General features: G+C 38.9%; 2 protein-coding genes across 6 annotated transcripts in view; one reads left to right on the top strand and one right to left on the bottom strand.

The window, feature by feature from the left end:
* The window catches only part of PIGB (phosphatidylinositol glycan anchor biosynthesis class B), a 42,695-nt gene that overhangs the window by 6,462 nt on the left and 12,053 nt on the right, over positions 1-24,180 (top strand). For 2 of the 3 annotated variants that reach the window (XM_032297388.1, XM_032297390.1), the window contains exons 4-9: positions 804-908; positions 2,498-2,628; positions 9,398-9,538; positions 20,487-20,538; positions 21,525-21,736; positions 23,285-23,349. In XM_032297388.1, coding sequence (XP_032153279.1) covers positions 804-908; positions 2,498-2,628; positions 9,398-9,538; positions 20,487-20,538; positions 21,525-21,736; positions 23,285-23,349 — 706 coding nt within the window. The remainder of the gene's footprint in view (positions 1-803; positions 909-2,497; positions 2,629-9,397; positions 9,539-20,486; positions 20,539-21,524; positions 21,737-23,284; positions 23,350-24,180) is intronic. The other variant, XM_032297389.1, reaches the window with a different exon arrangement.
* The window catches only part of CCPG1 (cell cycle progression 1), an 80,771-nt gene continuing 59,336 nt past the window's right edge, over positions 2,746-24,180 (bottom strand). The window contains exons 12-13 of one of the 3 annotated variants that reach the window (XR_004274848.1): positions 19,422-19,547; positions 17,500-17,802 (exon numbers count right to left, since the gene is read on the bottom strand). The gene's annotated coding sequence lies outside the window, so the exon portion shown is untranslated. Of the gene's footprint in view, positions 3,168-17,499; positions 17,803-19,421; positions 19,548-24,180 lie in introns of those variants that run through there. The other 2 variants (XM_032297384.1, XM_032297383.1) reach the window with 2 other exon arrangements.

Genomic DNA, 24,180 nt, shown 5'->3' with positions numbered 1-24,180 from the left:
ACCTTGTGAAAATTACTTAACCTCTCTGTTCCTCAGTTTCCTCTTCTGTAAAACAGTCCCTGACTCAGAAGACTATTAGGACTGAATGAGTTAATACGTATAAAGTACTTAGCATGATACCATGTTCACAGTGCTGCAAATGTTTGATTTTTTAAAAACCTGTTGTTGCTAATGAATATAATATACTTTTAAAATAGAAACTTAACACAATGAAATGATTGGCTAACTATTAATATTTACATTAAAATTAGGGCCAGGCACAATGGCTCACACCTGTAATCCCAACACTTTTGGAGACTAAGGTGGGAGTATCACTTGAGGCGAGATTAGCTGAGTGTGGCAGTGCATGCCTGAAGTCCTAGCTACTCAGTAGACTGAGGCAGGAAGATTGCTTCACCCCTGGATTCAAGACTGCAGCCTGGACAACAGAGTGACACCCTGTCAATCAATCAATATAATAAAATAAAAATATATATTTATATATAATATATATGTGTGTATATTTGATATATGATATGGTGTGTATATACTATATATATGTATATTATATGTATATATATATATACGCACACACACAGATGTAGAGAGTATGAGACTGGTAAAACTTATATTGATTATTTTAATGAGAAATTATAATTTTTGTAGAAAAGGGTATGTAGTTTTGCAGAAAGAAAATATAGTGTCTATTTTTGTACTAAGAATGCTCTCTGTAGATAGTTGGATCAGATTGTTGATTTTTATCATAATTCAGTATGAACTAACAGATGTTTTTAACATCCTCTTCTTCTTTTTAACTGATGAAGATTTGGATTCCTAGACTTGCCCAAGCACTTCTGTCTGCTGTAGCAGACGTGAGACTTTACTCATTAATGAAGCAACTAGAAAATCAGGAAGTGGCAAGATGGGTGGTAAGTTCTAAACACCTGAGAAGCTGTATGCCAGTTACTTCATTCCTATGGGTATAAAGCACATGGAAACACTGATTGCCAAAACAACTTTAGAAGATAATTCATGCAGCTTTACAGAGGTACTTCCATAATTAAGAACAGTAACATGCAGTGGCACCTGCCGTATCTTTCCTCCTGATTAAGCCCTGGACACTGGCAGCCACTGATACCCTCAAACCCTATGAGCGTCTAAACCTGGGAAACAGCCTTTGGAAACCTCTTTACTCTTCAAAATGCCTCTCTTTCCATAGCATGGAGTAGAGAGAGTTCCAGATTACCAACTACTTCACACAGCACCTTAGCTACTTACAACCCTTGTTCTGTTCCTCTAGCAACCCTGTATGTGAGGTGCAGCCTGAGAAATCTCTTTGCATTGAAACTCTTTCGGCTCTGAATGGGATGTCCGAAGTATTAGGTTAGTGCAAAAGTAATTGTGGTTTTTGCCACAACAGTATTAGGTTGGTACAATTACTGGACTTGTGAGGGAGAGAGTATGGTACAGAAAACTATCTTTTGTCATTTGACTTATTTCAAGGTGAGATGACAGATTCCTGACATCTCCCACTCAAATCTTGAATGAATGAATTTTTCCCATTTACACAATATCCTAATGAGGGATTGGATCCTGTAGTACTATTGTTAATTCATTTGGCTCTTTGTAAAGTTAATAAGCTTATATGAGCCTGCTTGAAGGTCTTAGCCTCGTTATTTTCTACTTATATTCTATGTACATTGCTGAAAGCTCAACATAAAATGGTAGGCAAAAGTCATGATGGCTTTGAACTGCTTCCTCCAGAGTTACAGCACTAGGTTCTTCTAGTTTAGGAAAAACCTTTACTTTCATGAAAATTGGGAACATTTTTTAAAGGCTGTATTTGGAGAGATGGGAAGCTTGTGCCACATACTTAACAACTGCCTCAACTAACAAGTTTCTTTTAGCACATTTATTTTGCAGACTTAATGTGCTCTGTGTGCATGTTCTTCCAAAAACTGATTCATTAATTTAGTCAATTTCCAAATTAAAATTTAATAATGTCTCCTGACTTTTTTTTTTCCTCTTTCCTGTTTTATCTTAATTTTTCATCATCATTCCAAAACAGGGAAACATTTCAAACAAGGACAATATTCCAAACAAGGTCAATAAAAAAGTCATAAAATTTGTGTCAGTGCTATAAGACAGTTTGAGAAATATTGATTGGAAGAATCTAGGTATGAATTTCAATCCTCTGTAAACTCTACCATCAAAGAATCTGTTTGTTTTATGTGTTCATTAATGAAAAATGGGATTTTAAATCAAATGCAGTGCCATAAAAATGCACCTGAAAGTATAAATTTCTTAACATGAACAAATATAGATCTGCTATTCTCATAAACCTGTGTTTGATATAACTTTCTAAAAATAACGTTTGGGCATGCCTACTTACTTTAACATCATCTACCTTTTGATGTCCTTTTCACAGTATTTAGACTTGCTTGCTATTTGGAAGATAGTATGTACTAAGATTTTCCATTTCTTACTTCATACATGTTTGCTCTATACTTGCTCTTAGTTTTTTTGCCAGTTGTGCTCCTGGTTCACATGGTATTGCTGTACCAGAACCCTTACCAACACCATGGAAACTGTTCTCACTATAATTGCTCTTTTCTACTATCCTTTGGAAGGCTCAAAGTCTATGAACAGGTAAGAAAAATTACTGTTAATAATTATGTACAAAACTCTACTTTTGAAAAATCTTAAATATCAACATATTGCAATGTCTAGTAGACCCCCTAATTTTCATGAGTGTTGAGAACCACAAAATTTCAGTTGATATAGCAGAAAACAGATAATACTCAAACCAGATAATTAAGGAGAGTTTAACAAAAGGAATATTTACAAAGGTGTAGACAATATTTAGGAAAGCCAATAAGGAAACACCATAGTACTCCCAGACTAGTTATAGTAGGAAGTCCGTATTACCTCTAGGCTTCAAGGAGCAAGAAGAAATGGTTACTGGAATCTATAAAGAGCTATAATTATAAGAGAGAGCCTCAACAGGGGACAGGCACAGCCATCCTTTAGCAATAATGAGGAGACAGCCAGGGGAGTAAATAATCCTGACCCAACTCTTCTGCCTCTCAAGTAGCCCAAACTAGTCAGAAGCCAGAAAGCAAGATAGCCATGGATGTTGTCCATTCGGGTCAGCTTTCCCAAATGTACAGTGCTGGAGAAGAAGCCATCTGGAAGGACAAATAGGAAAAAGTTGGACTTGATTTGGCTTTCTTTAAACTGGGGAAACAAATACCATGCAATGGAAACATGAGTGAAGGCACAGAACTGTAAATGGGCTTCATTTACAGTTATAGTTACAGTATATTCAGGGCAGACTGTGCAAAGTAGTTATAGAGTGTGGTAGGATGCATGGAAGAAGAGAAGAATAAGGGATAAGGCAGGAACGGGGACTTTGAGTTTGGATTTTATTCTGTAGGTAACAGGGAACCATTTGAGACGTTTGAGTGGCATGACATAATCAAATCTGATTTGGAAAAACTTCTTTTGTAATAGCAATATTTAGGATATACTAAAAGGGAAAAAAGCCAGAATTTGAGATCTAGTTAAAATTCTAGTATCCATTTTTCCTACACAAAAAGGTCATTGGGAGGATCAAATAAAATAAGATCATTTCTGCCTTAGACTCTTGACTACAAGAAAAAAGCATTCACTCAAGTTACATATCAATCAGACTTTCTTATAAGGCTAAAAGGGAAAATGGGCATCTCAAGCCTTGTGGCCAGGACTGGAAGAAAACTGTAGAATATCTCAGCCACGCAGATGAATAAAGGTTATGCAGCATCCAAGGCAGTTTTGGGGAATGAGCTGTTTTGTTGTGCCTTTATATCCCAAATAGCCTGTGAATCCTGCTTTAGTCTTTCATTATTTAGGGGCTTAGCCAGATTCTGTCCACTTCTCATTTTGCTAGCAATTACCACATTTCTCTGTATCTCACATTCAATTATTTGAGAGAATCTAATTAGGTCCATTAAATGTCACTGTCTCTATCTGGCCATAATTTTATTTCACACTGGCCAGCCTTAGATTGGCTACTTGGGCCCAGGTGCCCTCCCCTAATTCAGTCAGGAAGCCCAAGGGTCACGTGGTACAAAAGGAGTGCTATATAAGCATTTTTCCTTGTATAAGCATGACAGGTACTATTCTAGACCTGACAATAAAATGACATTTTGCATCCTCTTTTTAAAAATGCAAGTATTGGGCAGACGCAGTGGCTCACGCCTGTGATCCCAGCATTTTGGGAGGCAGGGGCGGGTGGATTACTTGAGACCAGGAGTTCGAGACCAGCCTGGCTCACATGGTGAAACCCCATCCCTACTAAAAATACAAAAATTAGCTAGTCATGGTGGCACGTGCCTGTAATCCTAGCTACTAGGGAGGCTGAGGCAGCAGAATTGCTTGAACCAGGGAGACGGAGGTTGCAGTGAGCTAAGATAACGCCACTGCACTCCAACCTGGGCAAAGGAGCGAGACTCCATCTCAAAAAAAAATGCAAGTATTATAAATGAAAGATTCCTTTAAGAATGATATGAGAACATATAAGCATTGATTTCTATAAAATGAGAACAAAACCATTTCATGATAATTAAATGAGAATCTATGTGAAGTGTAAAACATAGGGCCTATTACAAAATAAGTGTCCAGTAAGTATTGATGACAATGATGTTGTTGTTAAATAAAGGAATCTTTCTGCCGGGTGCGGTGGCTCACGCCTGCAATCCCAGCACTTTAGGAGGCCGAGACGGGAGGATCACAAGGTCAGGAGTTCGAGACCAGCCTGGCCAATATAGTGAAACCCCGTGTCTAGTAAAAATACAAAAATTAGCTGGGCGTTGTGGCACATGCCTGTAGTCCTCGCTACTTGGGAGGAGAATTGCTTGAACCCAGGAGGCAGAGGTTGCAGTGAGCCAAGACTGAGCCATTGCACTCCAGCCTGGGCTACAGAGCAACACTCTGTCTCAAAAAAAAAAAAAAAAAAAAAAAAGGAATATTTCTAGGCCTGGTGCATTGGCGCACACCTGTAATCCCAACAGCTTGGGAGGGAGGGATGGGAGGACTGCTTGAGCCCAGGGGTTTCACGTCAGCCTGGGCAACAAAGTGAGACCCCATCTCTACAAAAAATAAAAAGACTGTAGTCCCAGCTACTTGGGAGGCTGAGGAGGAAGGATTATTTGAGCCTGGGAGATGGAGGCTGCAGTGAGCCATGATCATGTCATGTCACTGCATTCCAAAAAGTATTTCTGGGCAATGCAAAAAAACCCAAAACAAAAACCGTGATGAAAAGGTTCCGGGATGCTAAGTGTCAGAACTTAATGTAAAATGACGACAGTGGAAGTAGGAAGGAAACAAAAGTGGATGAGTGGGATGAAAAGTGCTGTTTACGGTAACTCCAAAGTTTTAAGACTAGGAAACTGAATGTGGCCAGGTGTGATAGTTCACACCTGTAATCCCAACACTTTGTGAGGCTGAGGTGGGAGGATTACTTGAGCCAAGGAGTTCAAGACCAGCCTGGGCAACACAGTGAAACCCCATCTCTACAAAACATTTAAAAGTTAAAGAGGCATGGTGCATAGTCCCAGCTACCAGGAAGGCCGAGGAGCTTGGAATGTCAAGGTTGCAGTGATCTGTGATTGCACCACTGTGCTCCGGCCTGGGCAAGACCCTGACTCAAAAACAAAAAAGAAACAAAGAAACAGCAACATGGGTGGACCTGGAGGCCATTACCCTATGCAAACTAACACAGGAACAGAAAACCAAATACCACATGTTCTCACATATGAGAACTAAACATCAAGAACACATGGATACTAGGAGAGAAACAGATACTGGGGGCCTACTTGAAGGTGGAAGGTGGGAGAAGGGAGAGGATCAGAAAAAATACCTATAGGGTACTATGTTTATTACCCAGTTGACAAAATTATCTGTACACCAAACCTCCGTGACATGAAATTTACCTATATAGCAAACCTGCACATACACCCCTGAACCTAAAATAAAAGTTAAAAGAAAAAATTACATGGAAAAAATTAAAAGAAGGAAACGAAATACTATTAACTTATATAGTGTACACTGAAGAGGTTTGAGGAAAAGTTGTGGGGTTTATGTCACATAGCTCTGAGTGCCAGTATATGATCTATATAAAAATAGCAGAAATCCCAGTGTGCTGGGATTACAGGTGTGAGCCACAGCTATATAAAAACTGGCCAAGGCAGGTGGATCATTTGATGTCAGGAGTTCAAGACCAACATGGTGAAACCCCATCTCTACTGAAAATACAAAAATTAGGCAGGCATGGTGGCATGCGCCAGTAGTCCCACCGACTCAGGAGGCTGAAGTGGGAGAATCACTTGGACCCAGGAGGTGGAAGCTGCAGTAAGCCGAGATCGTGCCACTGGCTTCCAGCCTGGGTGATAGAATGAGATTCTGTCTTAAAAAAAAAAAAAAAGACAAATGAAGGAGTAAGAAATATACATCTGAAAGTCTGGAGTAAGGTCAAGACTAGAAATACAGACTTGGCAATCCACTGTGTAATTTCACTATAGCAGAAGTTGTATGTAGCAGTCTATGAGTCAAATGCTACTTGGCTAAATTTTTTAAATAGTGAGGTTTTGTTGTTGTTGTTGTTGTTGTTGTTTTGTTGTTGTTTGTTTTTTTAAGAGTCTCTGTTTCCCAGGCTGGAGTGCAGTGATATGATCTCAGCTCACTGCAGCCTCGACCACCTGGACTCAAGCAATCCTCCTGCCCCAGCCTCTCAAGTAGATGGAACCACAGGCTTGCACCACCATGCCCAGCTAATTAAAAAAAAAAAAAATATGTAGCAGGGTGCAATGGCTCATGCCTGTAATCCCAGCACTTTGGGAGGCTAACACAGGTGGATCACCTGAGGTCAGGAGTTCAAGACCAGCCTCACCAACATGGTAAAACCTTGTCTCTACTAAAAATACAAAATCCAGATATGGTGGTGCATACCTGTAATCCCTGCTACTCAGGAGGCTAAGACAGGAGAATCGCTTGAACCAAGGAGACAGGGGTTGCAGTGAGTCCAGTTCATGCCATTGCACTCCAGCCTGGGCAACAAAAGCAAAATCCATCTCAAAAAAAAAAAAAAATTGGCTGAGCAGCTGTGGCTCACACCTGTAATCCCAGCACTTTGGGAGGCCGAGGCAGGCAATCACAAGGTCAGGAGATCAAGACCGTCCTGGCTAACGTAGTAAAACCCCGACTGTACTAAAAATACAAAAAATTAGCTGGGCATGGTGGCACATGCCTATAGTCCCAGCTACTCAGGAGACTGAGGCAGGAGAAATGCTTGAATCTGTGAAGCAGAGGTTGCAGTGAGCCAAGATTGTACCACTATACTCCAGGCTGGGCGACAGAGCAAGACTCTGTTTAAAAAAAAAAGAAAGAAAAAATGTTTGTGTGTGTGTGGAGATGGGGTCTCCTTCAATTGCCCAGCTGGTCTTGAACTCCTGGGATCAAGTGATCCTCCTGCCATGGTCTCCTGAAGTGTTGGGATTACAGGCATGAGCCACCAAACCCAGCCTAAATTTCAAGCTCATATATCAAAACCTGGATTTCTGGTTTTTCTTGAAAAATTGGAAGTTCTAGTAGCATTTTGGGTTAGGATAACTTCATGACAATACCATGGTTCAAACCTAGTCTACAAATCTCTTATTTATTTATTTAGACAGAGTTTCGCTCTGTCATCCAGGCTGGAGTGCCATGGGGTGATCTTGGCTCAATGCAACCTCTGCCTCCTGGGTTCAAGCAATTCTCCTGCCTCAGCCTCCTGAGTTGCTGGAACTACAGGCATGCACTACCATACCCAGCTAATTTTTGTATTTTTAGTAGAGACAGGGTTTCACCATGTTGGCCAGGCTGGTCTTGAACTCCTGACCTTGTGATCCACTCGCCTTGGCCTCCAAAAGTGCTAGGATTGCAGGTGTGAACCACCACACCTGGCCCATTTCTCATTTTTATAGTTTAGCAGGTCTCTGTAAGCATTTGAATTTGTTATCCCTGAACTTATATCCTCATCAACATTATAGATTTCTTTTTTCTTTTTTGAGATGGAATTTCACTCTTGTTGCCCAGGCTAGAGTGCAATGGTATCAGCTTGGTTCACTGCAACTTCTACCTCCCAGGTTCAAGCAACTTTCCTGCCTTAGACTCCCAAGTAGCTGGGATTACAGGTACCTGCCACGAAGCCTGACTAATTTTTTGCATCTTTAGTAGAGACAAAGTTTCACGATGTTGGCCATGCTGATCATGAACTCCTGACCTCAGGTGATCCGCCCATCTTGGCCTCTCAAAGTGCTGGGATTGCCAGCGTGAGCCACCATACTTGGCCTATAGATTTCTTTATAGTTATTTTTATTAATTAATAGGTATATAATGGTAATATAGGTTGTCTTATTTTGCTGTCTTTTAATTTTTACAGGTCTATTTTTCCACGTAATAATATACTATCCATAGTCCTCATGATTAAATTATCATCTCTTTCAACGATTAGTTGAGAGAAGTCTTACTAGTAAAAATCTATATTTTTATCCATGATCATATAGTTTATGCAGTAGACCTTTAACAGTTGTATGTGTATATATATATATATATATCAATTGGCTAAAATTAACTTACATTCAAAACAAAATTTTATGTACTCAGAGCCCACGCTGCCTAAATAATCATGTTTCTTTAAATGCCCATGCTTTTTCTTAGAGTAAGGCTCTCTGTATGACTTTCTTATAGCTCCTTATGAGATACTTGATCTTTTTTTTTAAATCAAGAAATTAATTGGCAAAGTTGTGAGGTAAAAAGTATATACTTTTTATAGCACACAAGACTGGCATTAAAACATATACTTGAAACTTCTTACTTGAAAATACTAGAATTAGAAAATGAGCACTGAAAACAGCTTTGGATATTACCTTTTTTAACAGATAAGAAAACCTAGGACCCAGAAAATATAAGTAACCTGCAAAAGTTAATATAGCTATTTAGGCTGAGCATGGTGACTGACATCTGTAATCCCAGCACTTTAGGAGGTCGAGGCAGGTGGATCACCCGAGGTCGGGGTTTGAGACCAGCCTGGCCAACGTGGTGAAACTGTGTCTCTACTAAAAATATAAAAAGTTAGTCGGGCATGGTGGTATACACCTGTAATCCCAGCTACTCAGGATCCTGAGGCAAGAGAATTGCTTGCACCCAGGAGGCAGATGTTGCATTGAGCCAACATCATGCCACTGCACTGCAGCCTGAGTGACAGAGTGAGACTGTCTCAAAAAAAAGAAAAGGTCATATAGCCATTATACCAAAAGGAAGATGTCATATCACAGTGTAAATGATAGATAACTTCAAAGTTAATTTCCCACTTGTCTTACCACACATTTTCCTCTTATAGTGTCAAGTACTCATCCCTAGTGGCACTTGCCTTCATAATTCGTCCCACAGCTGTCATTCCGTGGACACCTTTGCTCTTCAGACATTTCTGTCAAGAACCAAGAAAGCTTGATCTTATTCTACATCATTTTTTACCCGTGGGGTAAGTGTGGTAACAATCCATCCCTTAATTTTAGTAACCTATAAATCACAGATTATGAACAAAATTTTACATCTTTCAGCTATATCTTCTAATGTCAATGAGAACTCTTAGTCCAAGGAAATAGAATATTGCAAAACTTATGTATTATATTCTTATATTTATGATCCTGACTATAACTATTTTAATTTGCTTAACTGAGTACTTTTGTAATTATTTCTAACTTAGAACTGTCTGATGCTTTATTTCCTAAATATTTCTCAAATATATTTTAGGGATACTTGATTCTTTTACATTTGTATAGGGCTTTATCATTCATAATGTGTTTTTACATATTACCTCATAATTTTCATAATACTACAATCTAGGCAATATATGTTTTTATTTTGTAGTAGAGAAAACAGGAGGCTGGGAGAAATTAAAAATGTGTTAGCCAAAGCCATTGGGCTGGTTGCTATACTGGTATTGAAACCCAGGTCTTCTAACTACACTATGACCTCCTAGGATCAGACATATCCCAAGTATCTAGTAGACTATCCCAAATAATTATTTATTGAAGGGATGACTGCATTCTGACTCGTAGAACGTGATCTTTTTAATATACAATCATGTACCATATAGTGACATTTTGGATAGCACTGGACTGCACTTATGACAGAGATCCCATTAGATTATATTAGTGTATTTTACTGTACTTTAGTTTCTGCGTTTAGCTATGTATATTCATTTATTTGAGATGGAATTTTGCTCTGTCACCCAGGCTGGAGTGCAGTGGTGCAATCTCAGCTCACTGCAACCTCTGCCTCCCTGCCAGGTTCAAGTGATTCTCCTGCCTCAGCCTCCCAACTAGCCTAGCTGTTATTACAGGTGCCCGCCATCACACCTGGCTAATTTATTTTTGTATTTTTAGTAGAGATGGGGTTTTACCATGTTACCCAGCTAGTCTCGAACTCCTGACCTCAGGTGATCTGCCCACCTTGGCCTCCAAAGTGCTGGCATTACATGCGTGTTTTGCCATAGTTAGATACACAGATACTTAGCATCGTGTATGGTTGCTTACAATATTCAGCATAGTACCATGCTATATAGGTTTGCCGCCTAGGAGCAGTAGGCTATACCATATAGCCAAGATATGTGTAAGCTATACTATCTAAGCTTGTGTAAATGCACTCTATGATGTTTGCACAATGATGAAATTGCCTAATAATGCAGTTCTCAGAATGTATCCCCATTGTTAAGTAGTACATGACTGTACTAGTATTCGTTAGTCACAAGTATTTTTTGGGTAGCAATCTGAAACGAGTAAATTATCTTGCGTCTCAGTTGCTACCTTGTTGTCATTTCTCAGATGTATTACTAACATTACATTAAGTGTGTTCATTCATTCAGGAAGTATTTAATCCTACTATGTGCCAGGCAGTGTTCCAGATGTAGGAGATGCATCAGTTTAACCAAAAAAACTTCCAGCCTTCATGAAGTTTACATCCTAGTAGGGAAAAAGAGACAACTCAAAAGATAAGAATAAATATGTATCTGTCAAGTGATGGTGATACAGGGAAAAATAATTGTGGGATAAGGAGGAGAGAATGCTAGTGCTTGGTGTAGTGTGGGAGCTGTTATTTTTAAATAGGGTAGTTGGGAAAGATCACCATGATAAGGTGACACTGGAGCCAAAACTTAAAGGAGTTCAGGGAGTGAACCATGTAGTTACTTGATGAGAGAATATTCCAGGCAAAGGAACCAGCCAAGTACTAAGTATGTTGGACATATTTAAGGAACAGCAAGAAGATTGATGTGGCTAAAAGAGAGTGAGCTTGGAAGAATGTAACAATGAGGTCAGAGAGATAGCATGGGCTCAGTTCATAGAGACTTTGACACTGAGAGAGATAGAAAGCCTTTTTAATCTCATCAGCAGCATGATAACATATTCATTTAATAAGCATTTAACCTACTTTATATCCAGCATTTGATAATTCAGAAGTGAGTAAGATACAGTGTCTGCTCTCAAAGTCTGTAGGGGAAAAAAGATACAATACAGAAGCTCCTTCACTCAGGGTTACATCCTGATAAACTCATTGCAGGTTGAAAATGCAGTAACTCAGGCAAGGCGCAGTGGCTCACACCTGTAATCCTAGTGCTTTGGGAGGCCAGGAGTTCAAGACCACCCTGAGAAATATAATAAGACCATGTCTCAACAAAAAAATTTTTAAATTAGCCATGTATGGTGGCACTAGGCACACCTGTAGTCCCAGCTACTTGGGAGACTGAGGCAGGAGGATACCTTCAAGCCAGGAGTTCAAGGTTACAGTGAGCTATGATCATTCCACTGCACTCCAGCCTGGAAAACAGAGTGATATCCTGTCTCCAAACAAAATAAATAAAAAAGAAAATATTGTACATCAGAAATGCACTTAATACATCTAATATACTGAACATCATAGCTTAGCCTACCATAAATATGGACGGAATACTTACATTAGCCTGCAGTTGGGTAAAATCATCTAACACAAAGCCTATTTCATAATAAAATGTTTGAACATCTCGGGCTGGGGGTGGTGGCTCACACCTGTAATCCCAGCATTTTGGGAGGCCGAGGTGGGTGGATCACCTGAGGTCAGGAGTTCGAGACCAGCCTATACAACCTGGTGAAACCCCATCTCTACTAAAAATGCAAAAATTAGCTGGGCGTGGTAGCGGGCATCTGTAATCCCAGCTACTCAGAAGGCTGAGACAGGGGAATCACTTGAACTTGAGAGGCAGAGATTGCAGTGAGCTGAGATCTTGCCATTGCACTCCAGCCTAGGGAACAAGAGTGAAACTCCATCTCAAAAAAAAAAAAAAAAAAAAAAAAAAAAGTTTGAATATCTCATGTAATTCATTGACTGAATTTCACTGAAAGTGAAAAACAGAATGGCTCTATGGGTACCATTTGAAAATTGAAAAATTGTAAGTTGAACCATCATTATTTAAGGATTATAATTCTTACCCAGTGATTTAAAGTGTTCTAGTGGTCAGGTGCAGTGGCTCACACCTGTAAACCCAGTACTTTGGAAGACCAAGGCGGGCGGATCACCTGAGGTCAGAAGTTCAAGACCAGCCTGGCCAACATGGCAAAACCTCATCTCTACTAAAAATACAAAAAAATTAGCCAGGCATTGTGACACATGCCTGTAATCCCAGCTACCTGGGAGACTGAGACAAGATAATTCCTTGAACCCCAAAGGCAGAGGTTGCAGTGAACCGAGATTGCACCACTGCACTCCAGCCTGGGTGACAGAGCAAGGCCCATCTCAAAAAATAAAAATAAAAAATAGTGTTCTAAGATAGGTATAACAAAATGCTGCAGAAGAACTGAAAGGAATCTAATTCTGCTTGCAGAGGGAACATTAGTAGAAGCCTTATAAAGTGGGTGGTGTTTCAAGTAACATCAGGGTGAATATGAATTTGCCAGGCACAGAGAATGAACATGCTTAAAGCTGAAAAAGCCTAAAGGAACCTATTCACATACATCAGATGCTTGCTTTGCTTATTTTGAAGGGAGATATAGAAAAGAACAAATGAGATAATGTATGTGAAAATACTCTGAAATTGTGCAGTGTAGAACAAATGTCAGTCACAGTCTTAATTAGCCTTATATTCAAGTCCTTGATGCATAGGGTTGGCCCTAGACTTGAATGATGTAATAACCTTTTACATATTTAGCACCCTTTAAAAATAGTCAGTTGCATATCCAAATACTAATAGTGTCTATAGAGAAAAATATTAAATTTAGGAAAAATTCTAATATATGTGGACCCATTTTGTTTACTTTTTACATGACCTTGAGAAGTTGGGATATCATTTTGTCATTTTGTAAAATTAGAAATACTTCAAAAAAATTTAAAAATACTTCAGTTGCCTTTCATCTGCCACACTATTTCACCAATAATTAGCAAGACTCGACTGAATAGGTCTTAGCAGCATTCCAGTAATTAACAAGATATTATAAACAACTTTTCACTAATAAACTTGACAAATGAACCAATTTCTTTATTTCATATTTGTGTGTTTGTGTGTGTGTGTATATATATACACATATACATATACATATACATGATACATGTATATGTATCTATACATATACATGTGTGTGTGTGTGTGTGTGTGTGTACATATATATATATATATATATTTTTTTTTTTTTTTTTTTAAATAAAGACAAGGTTTCACTGTTTTGGTCAGGCTGGTCTAGAACTCCTGACCTTGTGATCCACCCACCTCGGCCTCCCAAAGTGCTGAGATTACAGTCTTGAGCCACCATGCCTGGCCAAAATGAACAAATTTGTAGAAAAATGCAACTTATTGGCCGGGCACAGTGGCTGATGCTGGTAATCCCAGCACTTTGGGAGACAGAGGCAGGTGGATCACCTGAGGTCAGGAGTTCGAGACCAGCCTGGCCAACATGGAGAAACCTCATCTCTACTAAAAATACAAAAATTAGCCGGGGGTAGTGGCACGTGCCTGTAATCCCAGCTACCTGGGAGGCTGAGGCAGGAGGACTGCTTGAACCCAGGAGACAGAGGTTGCAGTGAGCCAAGATCGTGCCGTTGCACTCCAGTCTGGGCAACAAATCGAGACTCCATCTCAAAAAAAAAAAAAAAGGCAACTTACTTACCATAAATAGAAAATCTGAACAGTACTATGTATATTAAAGAAATTTAATTTGTAATTAAGATCTTCAAAGAAAGATGCATCAGGTTCAAATGGCTTTAACGGCAAAGTATTCCATATATTTAATGAAGAAGAAACATCAATTCACATGAACTATTCCACAGAACAGAAAAAGAAAAACATTTCCCAATTCCTTTCATGACAATAGCAATATTCTTGATACCAAAAATCTAACAAGGACATTACAAGAAAGGTCAATTATAAACCAGTATTTCTCATAACTATGAATGCAAAAATCCTGAAGAAATATTAGCAAACTGAATCCATAAAATGTTTAAAAGAACACATGACATCCAATATTGGGTTTGTTCCAGGAATGTAAAGCAGGTTTAATATTTGAAAATCAGTCGGTGTGATTAATGACATCAAGAGAATAACACAGAGAAAGCATATGATGAAACTAAAGTCCCAATCATGATTGTGGGTGGGGGGAAAGGCAACCCTTAGAAAACAAACTGTGGAAAGGGACTCATTCATATGACAATTTCTATAAAAACTTTACAGAAAAATCATCCTTAGTGTGAACATATTGAAATCCTTTTTCTTGAGATAGAGAAAGATACAAGGATGGTTATTATCTTTGCTCCTGTTCAACAGTATGCATCCTAGCTAGTACAATAAGACAAGAAAAGCAAGTTAGTGGTAGAAAGGGGCCAGGTGCTGTGGTTCATGCCTGTAATCCCAGCACTTGGACAGGCCGAGGTGGGCGGATCACCTGAGGTTGGGAGTTCAAGACCAGCCTGACCAACATGGAGAAACCCCATCTCTACTAAAAATACAAAAAATTAGTCAGGTGTGGTGACAGGTGCAAGTAATCCCAGCGACGCGGAAGCTGAGGAAGGAGAATCATTTGAACCAGGGAGGTGGAGGTTGGGGTGAGCTGAGATCGCACCACTGCACTCCAGCCTCGGCAACAAGAGTGAAACTCTGTCTCAAAAAATGGTAGGAAGAAAGAAATAAAACTATATGACTTTGTATGATTGTATATGTAGAAAATTCAAAAGAATCTAGAGATAAACTATTAGATAATCATGTTCACTAGATACAAGGTCCATATGGAAATATTAATTGCACCTGGATATAAACCATTGGGTAAAAGTTTGAAGAATAGTTACATAGTTCCAAAGTATCTTCCACAAGAGACCTACTAATTACAAAGTATAAAATGATAACTTTATAGTGGAGAAACTTGGCAGACATACCTTAACTAGATGACTGAAGTTAACATTGCCAGTAATAGGACAAATCAGTATGATGAGACGCTTGATCGGAAGCACTGAGAAAAAAAATCCCATCACTTTGGTGATGTTACTGCCAAAATGCATAACCTGAATCTAATATTGAGAGAACCTCAGACAAACTCAAATTGAGGTACATTCTACAAAATAGCTAAATTCCTCAAGATGCTGCAGTCATAAAAGATAAAGATTAAGGAACTAGCATTCCAGATTAAAGAGACTAAAGAAACATTAAAAACTGAATACAACAAATAATTGGGGCTGGGCATGGTGGCTTACACCTGTAGTCCCAGTACTTTGGGAGGCCGAGGCGGGCGGTTCACCTGAGGTCAGGAGTTCAAGACTAGCCTAGCCAACATGGTGAAACCCCATCTCTACTAGAAATACAAAAAATTAGCCGGGTGTGGTGGCATGCACCGGTAGTTCCAGCTACTCAGGAGGCGGAAGCAGGAGCATCACTTGAACTTGGGAGGTGAAGACTGCAGTAAGCCAAGATCAGGTTCACCCTCTGCCTACTGGGTTCCAGTAATTCTCCTGCCTCAGCTTGAGCACTCCAACCTGGGTGACAAGAATGAAACTCCATCTCAAACAACAACAACAACAACAAATGATTGGGATTTATTTTTTCTTTGCTACAGTGGTCATTATTGGGGCAATAGGCAAAATTTGAATAAGGTCTGTAAATTAGCCAGACCTTATTCAAAATTCAAATAGTAGTAAAGATTTAATGTTAATTTCCTGATTCTGTGATGTGTGGTTTATGTAGGAGAAATTCTTTTTAGGAAATATCCACTGACATATTTAGAGATAAGGTTGACTGTGTGCAACTCACTCTTAAACAGTTGAGGAAAAATATGTATATTTAAAGAGAGAGTGAAAAAAATGAATAAAACAAATTAGTAAAATGTTAATGTGGGGAATCTACATGAAGAAAACTTAAAATATTCATAGTGGTATCCAAAAATATCAGCAAATTATGAATACATTAATATAGGGTGTTCAAGATGTAAGGTGTTCAAGATCTCTACACAGAAAGCTCTAAAACATGACTGGGAAAAATTAATGAAGGCCTGAATAAATGGAGGAATATTCCATGTTCATGGATGAGGGACTCAATTTTTTTTTTTTTTTTTTGAGATGGAGTCTCGCTCTGTTGCTCAGGCTAGAGTGCAGTGGTAGGATCTCAGTTCACTGCAGCCTCCGCCTCCTGGGTTCCAGTGATTGTCCTGCCTCAGCCTCCTAGGTAGCTGGGAACACAGACACATGCCACCGTGCCCAGCTAATTTTTGTATTTTTAGTAGAGACATGTTAGCCAGGATGGTCTTGAACTCCTGATTTCAGGTGATCTGCCCACCTCAGCCTCCCAAAATGCTAAGATTACAGGTGCGAGCCACTGCATCTGGCCAGACTGTCTTTTAAAGTAATCAGTTGTCTCCAAATTGATCTGTACATTCAATGCAATTCCAATTAAAATTCCAGTACAATGTGTGTAGGTATCTATGAATTGATATGGTGACTTTAAACTTTTAAGTGAAATGCAAAAGTCCAAGAATAGCTAAGATTCCTTGAGGCAAAAAAATGTTGGAGGACTTAAACTACTAGTTTTTTTTTTTTTTTTTTTGAGGTGGGGTCTCACTCTGTCACGCAGGCTGGGGTGCAATGGCACAATCTTGGCTCACTGCAACCCCCACCTCCCAGGTTCAAGTGATTCTCATCCCTCAGCCTTCTGAGTAGCTGGGATTACAGGTGCCCACCACCATGCCCTGCTAATTTTTTGTACTTTATGTAGAGACAGGATTTCGCCATGTTGGCCAGGCTGGTCTTGAACTCCTGACCTCAGGTGATCCACCTGCCTTGGTGTCCCAACGTGCCGGGATTACAGCCATGAGCCACTGTGCCTGACCTACACTACTAGATAGTAAGACTTATTACAAAGTTATAGTAATTAAGACAACTTAGAATTAGTACAACGTAAAACAAATAGATCAGTGGAACAGAATATGGTCCAGCAGCAGATTCAAACATACGTAGTCACTTTATTTATAAGGAAGGTGATACTGTAGTACAGTAAGGAAGGGATAGTCTTTTCAATAAACACATAGTTGGCTATCGATATGGAAAAAAAAAAAATCTGGACCCTTGCCTTCCCAGCATATGCAAAAAAAACAAAAACAAAAACAAAACAAAACAAAAAAACACTCCAAGGGAATTATAGATCTTGATGTAAACGTCAAACAGTGGCGCTTGTCTAAGACATGACAGAAGATCCTCATGATCTGAAGGCAGGCAAAAATTTCCTCAATAGAGCATAAGTACTAACTATAAAGAAAAAGATAGATACATTTGAATACATTAAAGACTTTTGTCCATCAGATTCACCATTAAGAGTGAAAAAGCAAGCTACAGATCAGAAGAAGATACTGTAATACATATAACCAACTAAACCCTTACATCCAGATTATATAGAAAACTTGTAAAAATCTGTAAGAAACAGATCACTCATAGGAAAGTGATCAGAAAGACTTTTATCAAGTACTTCAAAAATATTAAAATGGCCATTAAGTATAAAGATACTCATCTCATTTGTCATCAAGGAAATACAAAGTAAAACCACCATGAAATACTACTATACATCCACCCAAATGTCTAAAACAATGTGGAACTCATATATTTCTGTGGGAATGTAAACTAACACAGTATTTTGGAAAACTTTTAAGTATTTACAAATGCTAAATAAACACATAGTTGCACTTATACCTTAGGACCGGGGTCCCCACTCCCCAGGCTGTGGACTGGTAGATTAGGAACTGGACTGGGCTGCATGGCATGGGGTGAGCAAGCAAGCATTACTGCCTGAGCTCCACCTCCTGTCAGATTCTTATAGCAGCCTGAACCCTGTTGTGAACTGCACATGCAAGGGATCTAGGTTGCGCTCCTTATGGGAATCTAATGCCCAATGATCAAGGTGGAACAATTTCATCCAGAAACCATGCCCCACTCCCACCCCCGCAATCTGTTTGTGAAGAAATTATCTTTCATGAAACCAGTCCCTGGTGCGGAAAAGGTTAGGGACCGCTACCTTAGGGCCCACCAATTGCAATCCTAGGTATATGTCTAACAGAAATGCATATATATGGATAACAAAAGATGTGTAAAAGAATGTTCATCCCAGCAGTATTCACAATAGCTGAAAATGGAAGCACAATGTCCATCAACCGAATGAATAAATACAGTGTTATATACATAGTTACAATCCACAGTATTGTAAATGAATTAACTACAGCAGGCAAAAAAACTTGGTTCCATCTCAAAAGCATAGTGACTAAAGGAATTTGGACATGAGTATATATGATATGATTCTATTCTTATAAAATTCAGAAAAAGATAAAACTCATCTATGCTATCAGAAATTAGGATAGTGGTTACCTTTGGGAAGGGGAAAGGTTACCTCTGGGTTACTTTTGTGAAGGGGGTAGGGATTGGAGAGACAAGGGGGTGCTGTTAATACTCTTTATCCTGCTCTGTATGGCAGTTACACAGTTGTGTTCATATAGTGATGATTCATACAGCTTTATCCTCATAGCACATTTTTCTGTATATGTGTTCGTGGTAAGCAGTCTCTGAGATGGCCTCCAATGATCCCATCCTCTTGCTATTTATGTCTTTGTATAATCCTCTCCCCTTGAACATGGGTTAGATTTGTTGACTCAATTCAAATGAATATAATACAGCAGAAGACATGGAATATCACTTACAAGACTGGGTTATGAAAAGATTATGGTGGCTGGGCACAGTGGCTTACATCTATAATCCCAGCACTTTGGGAAGCCAAGGTTTAAGTATTTCTTGAGCCTGGGAGTTTGAGACCAGCTGGGCAATATAGTGAGACCCCACCTCTACAGAAAATCCAAAAATTAGCCAGTCATGGTGGCACACACCTGTAGTCCTAGTTACTTGGGAGTCTGAGGTAAGAAGATCACTTGAGTCCAGGAGGTCAAGGCTGCAGTGAGCCATGATCACACACTGCTGCACTCCAGCCTGGGTGATAGAGCAAGACGCTGTCTCTAAAACAAGAAAATAAATAAATAAATAAAAAGACTGTGGCTTCGATCCTTGGTGCCTGTCTCACTGACTCTTGGCTGACTCGCCCTGGGTTAAGCCAGTCATTGTGTCATGAGGCAGTCTTAAGGAGACGGCCACATGTTGAAGAACTTAGCACACCAGTAGCCATGTGAGCAAATTTGGCAGCGGATCTCTCCTCTACCCACAATCGAATCTTCAGCTGAAACTGTAGCCCCTGCTAAGAGCTTGACTACAATTCATGAGAGACCTTGAGCCAGAGGCACCTAGCTAAGCAACATCTAGGTTCTGGATTCACAGGAACTAAGAAATGGTAAATATTCATAGTTTTTGTTTTTGTTTTTGTTTTGAGACAGAGTTTCACTCATGTTACCCAGGCTGGAGTGCAATGGCACGATCTCGGCTCACCGCAACCTCCGCCTCCTGGGTTCAGGCAATTCTTCTGCCTCAGCCTCCTGAGTAGCTGGGATTACAGGCACACACCACCATGCCCAGCTAATTTTTTGTATTTTTAGTAGAGACGGGGTTTCACCATGTTGACCAGGATGGTCTCGATCTCTTGACCTCGTGATCCACCCGCCTCGGCCTCCCAAAGTGCTGGGATTACAGGCTTGAGCCACCGCGCCCGGCCCATAGTTTTAAGTTAACAAGTTTTGGGGTAATTTGTTATACAGCAGTAGTTTTACAATAATCTTTATGTTAATATATGTTTATAGTATTAATAGATTATATAATCTTTATATATAGTATATTGAGCTTTATCAATAGTTATCTTTCAAAATGTGTAAATCCATATTCAGTTGGTGAAACCGTAAAGTATTTTTATAGTGGCTTTTGATGCAAAGCACGAACAAAGCCATATGCCAATAGTGGATTTTCAGCAAGCTCCAAATGTGAATTATTATTCTATTTTTGTTTTTCAGCTTTGTTACTTTGAGTTTGTCTCTGATGATTGATCGTATTTTTTTTGGCCAAGTAAGTAAAAGTATATTAAGCTAATAGCTATTTTTATTTTTAATCCATTAATACTTTGGAACAGAGGCAAACAATTTTTTTAATGATATGGGAAACATTACAAAGCACTTCTAGGAATACCTGAATAAGCCTTTGGTTCAATTGGTTGTGTTTTCTACATGAAAGAATTAATATTTCTAGTTGAGATTCAGGAGAGTACATTTTAAGGCAGGGAATTATTAAGTGAGCACTTAATGTTACCTGTTGCTGTTTCTGTCATTATTGTCAGCTTTGTGCTGTAATTCAAATTGTAACATTTTCAAACCTTTATCTTAGTAGGTAATATCTGACATTGTAAGGTATTACACAGTCAGAAAAAATTGTCTAGCATCCTCCTTACCTCTAACTGGATATAAAACTTGCATGGGGCTAGAGGCCATTATTCTAAGTGAAGTAACTCAGGAATGGAAAACCAAATATTATATGTTCTTACAAGTGGGAGCCAAGCTGTGAGGATGCAAAGACATAGAATCATATAATGGACTCTGGGGACTCGGGGTGGGGAAGGGTGAGAAATAAGAGACTACATCTTGGGTACAGTGTACATTGCTTGGGTGATGGGTGCACCAAAATCCCAGAAATCACCTCTAAAGAACTTATTCATGTAACCAGAAGCCATCTGTACCCCAAAAATTATTGAAATAAAAAAACAAACTTAGATTGCCAAAATACATATGAAAGTTCATTCATAATTTTTGAGATTCACATTCAAGGTGAATCTCAAAAATCTAGTTTTACAAATTAACAAAAAACATATTAATACTTAAAGAAGAAAAAATAACAGTTAAGGATTTCATACAGTCAATCAAAATTATTGATGTAAACTACTGTCTGGTTTTTAGACTTCAATTCTGATTTAATGTCAAGATTATGTCAGTCCCCTTAATGCCAAAGATTACTGCTTGGCACTAACACATTTCTATTTCTTTTTCCTTCAACTATGCCAGTGGACTCTGGTTCAATTTAATTTTTTGAAATTTAACGTGCTGCAGAACTTGGGAACATTTTATGGTTCTCATCCATGGCACTGGTACTTCAGTCAAGGATTTCCAGTTATCTTGGGTACTCACCTACCCTTCTTTATTCATGGCTGCTTTCTAGCACCGAAGAGATACCGGATACTGTTGGTGACTGTGCTGTGGACACTGCTTGTTTATAGGTAAGATTTTATTTGTTCAAAAGGCTAAAATTTTTATGATACCAGGAAATCAAATTAACTAAATTCTTCAAAAAGTAAACTGTTTATTTTTTTGGAGGTACCATTAACTTTTGTTAGTGAGGATTATCTTAGAAGATACAAGTAGTAGTAATTATGGAGGCATTCAGAGTGAATAGATATGTAGTTTGCTTAACTACATATCTAAAGGATTATACTCAATGTTTAAGAACTTGGAATAATTTTATTTGCTAAAAAAAACAAAAAAACAGACCAGGCACAGTTGCTCATTCCTGTAATCTCAATACTTTGGGAGGCCAAGATGGGAGAATTGCTTGAAGCCAGGAGTTCATGACGAGCCTGAGCAACATAGCAAGACCCTCTCTCTGAAAACAATTTAAAGTTACGAGGGCATGTTGTCATGTGCCTATAGTCCTAGCTTTTGAGAAACTGAGGCAGAAGGACTGCCTGAGCCCAGGAGATTGCAGTGAGCTATGATTGTGCTACTGCACTCCAGCCTGGGTGACAAAACAAGACCCTGTCTCAATCAATCAATCAATCAATACCACCAAAATTTTAAATTGGAAGACCACAGAAATACATTCTAAAATAAAAATGTATGTATCTATATTCCGATTTTGACTAATTTTATGTACTTGGATTGGAAATAGAAATCCCATTTTTATTTTTATTATTTTATTTTTTTTTTTTGAGACGGAGTTTCGCTCTTGTTGCCCAGGCTGGAGTGCAATGGCGCGTTCTCGGCTCACCGCAACCTCCGCCTCCTGGGTTCAGGCAATTCTCCTGCCTCAGCCTCCTGAGTAGCTGGGATTACAGGCACGCACCACCATGCCCAGCTAATTTTTTGTATTTTTAGTAGAGACGGGGTTTCACCATGTTGACAAGGATGTTCTTGATCTCCTGACCTCGTGATCCACCCGCCTCGGCCTCCCAAAGTGCTGGGATTACAGGCTTGAGCCACCGCGCCCGGCCTAGAAATCCCATTTTTAGAATGTAACTGTACTTTGTAATTTCAAATTGACATCATATTTTATCATTAGTTTTACCATATCATAATCACCTTATAACTAAAAAATGAGACTAATTCCTGAAGGAAGAAAGGAAGAAATTCAGTCTGAATACTTAGAAAATAAATAGATCCAGTCCGGGTGCAGTGGCTCACGCCTATAATCCCAGCACTTTGGGAGGCCGAGGTGGGTAGATCACAAGGTCAAGAGATCGAGACCATCATGGCCCATATGGTGAAACCCCATCTCTACTAAAAATGCAAAAATTAGCTGGGCGTGGTGGTGTGCACCTGTAGTCCCAGCTACTCAGGAGGCTGAGGCAAGAGAATAGCTTGAACCCAGAAGGCGGAGGTTGCAGTGAGCCGAAATTTTTTTGCTCTGTCGCCACTGCACTCCAGCCTGGTGACAGAGCAAGACTCTGTCTCAAAAAATAAATAAATAGATCATGTTAATTATATTTTACATTAAATACATTAATTTCTCAATCTATCATATAATTAATACTTATCTCTTTTTATTATAGCATGTTGAGCCACAAAGAATTCAGGTTTATTTATCCAGTTTTACCATTTTGTATGGTGTTCTGTGGTAAGTGCTTTTGTCTTATATAGAAAATTATATAGAAATAGTTCAAAGACAACACATCCTCATTAAACTCTATTTATATTTTCAACTAGCTTACTAAAGAATTACTTCTTAATTACAAATTAATTGTATTATTGCAATATTCCCTTTTTGTAGTCCAAATATATTTTTTCCTGTATCCTCTAAAGTGAGATAAAAACATAAAGATCCTAGCCCATTGCAGTGGTGTGCACTTATAGTCCCAGCTACTCAGAAGCCTGAGACAGGAGGATCACCTGAGCCCAGGAGTTTTGAGACCACCATGGGCAAGTCCTTCTCTCAAAAAACAAACAAAAAACCCACATAAATATCCAAAACCCAAAGCAGTTTTTGGTGGTGGTGTTTCTATTTGGTGGTGGTGTTTCTAACTAAAAAGTAAAGGAACATATCTGTTTTAGATTAACTATTTTAAGCTTATGGTTAAAGTGTAAGGGTCTTCATTTTCACAAAGGAAAATGTATTTATTGCTGTTGAAAATAGTTTTTAATGCTTTTACACACAAAACATTTACCCTTTTAAAACTCACTCTCAGGTATATACAATTTTTTAAGTAATTAACTCCTGATTTTATTTCAGGACTTTTGTCCATTTTTCCACAGTCTTAACATGTACTTTTTTGTCACTTACAAAAATATGACTCAGTTCAGGAAAACCTGGATTTTTACATTGGTTGGTTTGGAAAAATTATGAATTGAAACTTTATTAACTTCAAGTTTAATTCGGAATAAATGACTGTTGGCTTCCTTCAAATACTAAGACCTTAAAAAAAAATCACTGCGTTGAGAGAGAAGAAAT

Source organism: Sapajus apella, unplaced genomic scaffold, assembly GCF_009761245.1.
Source record: "Sapajus apella isolate SASKATOON/1434 unplaced genomic scaffold, GSC_monkey_1.0 scaffold37, whole genome shotgun sequence".
In the NCBI taxonomy this organism is placed as follows: domain Eukaryota; kingdom Metazoa; phylum Chordata; class Mammalia; order Primates; family Cebidae; genus Sapajus; species Sapajus apella.
This window is presented reverse-complemented; position numbering and strand designations above follow the sequence as displayed.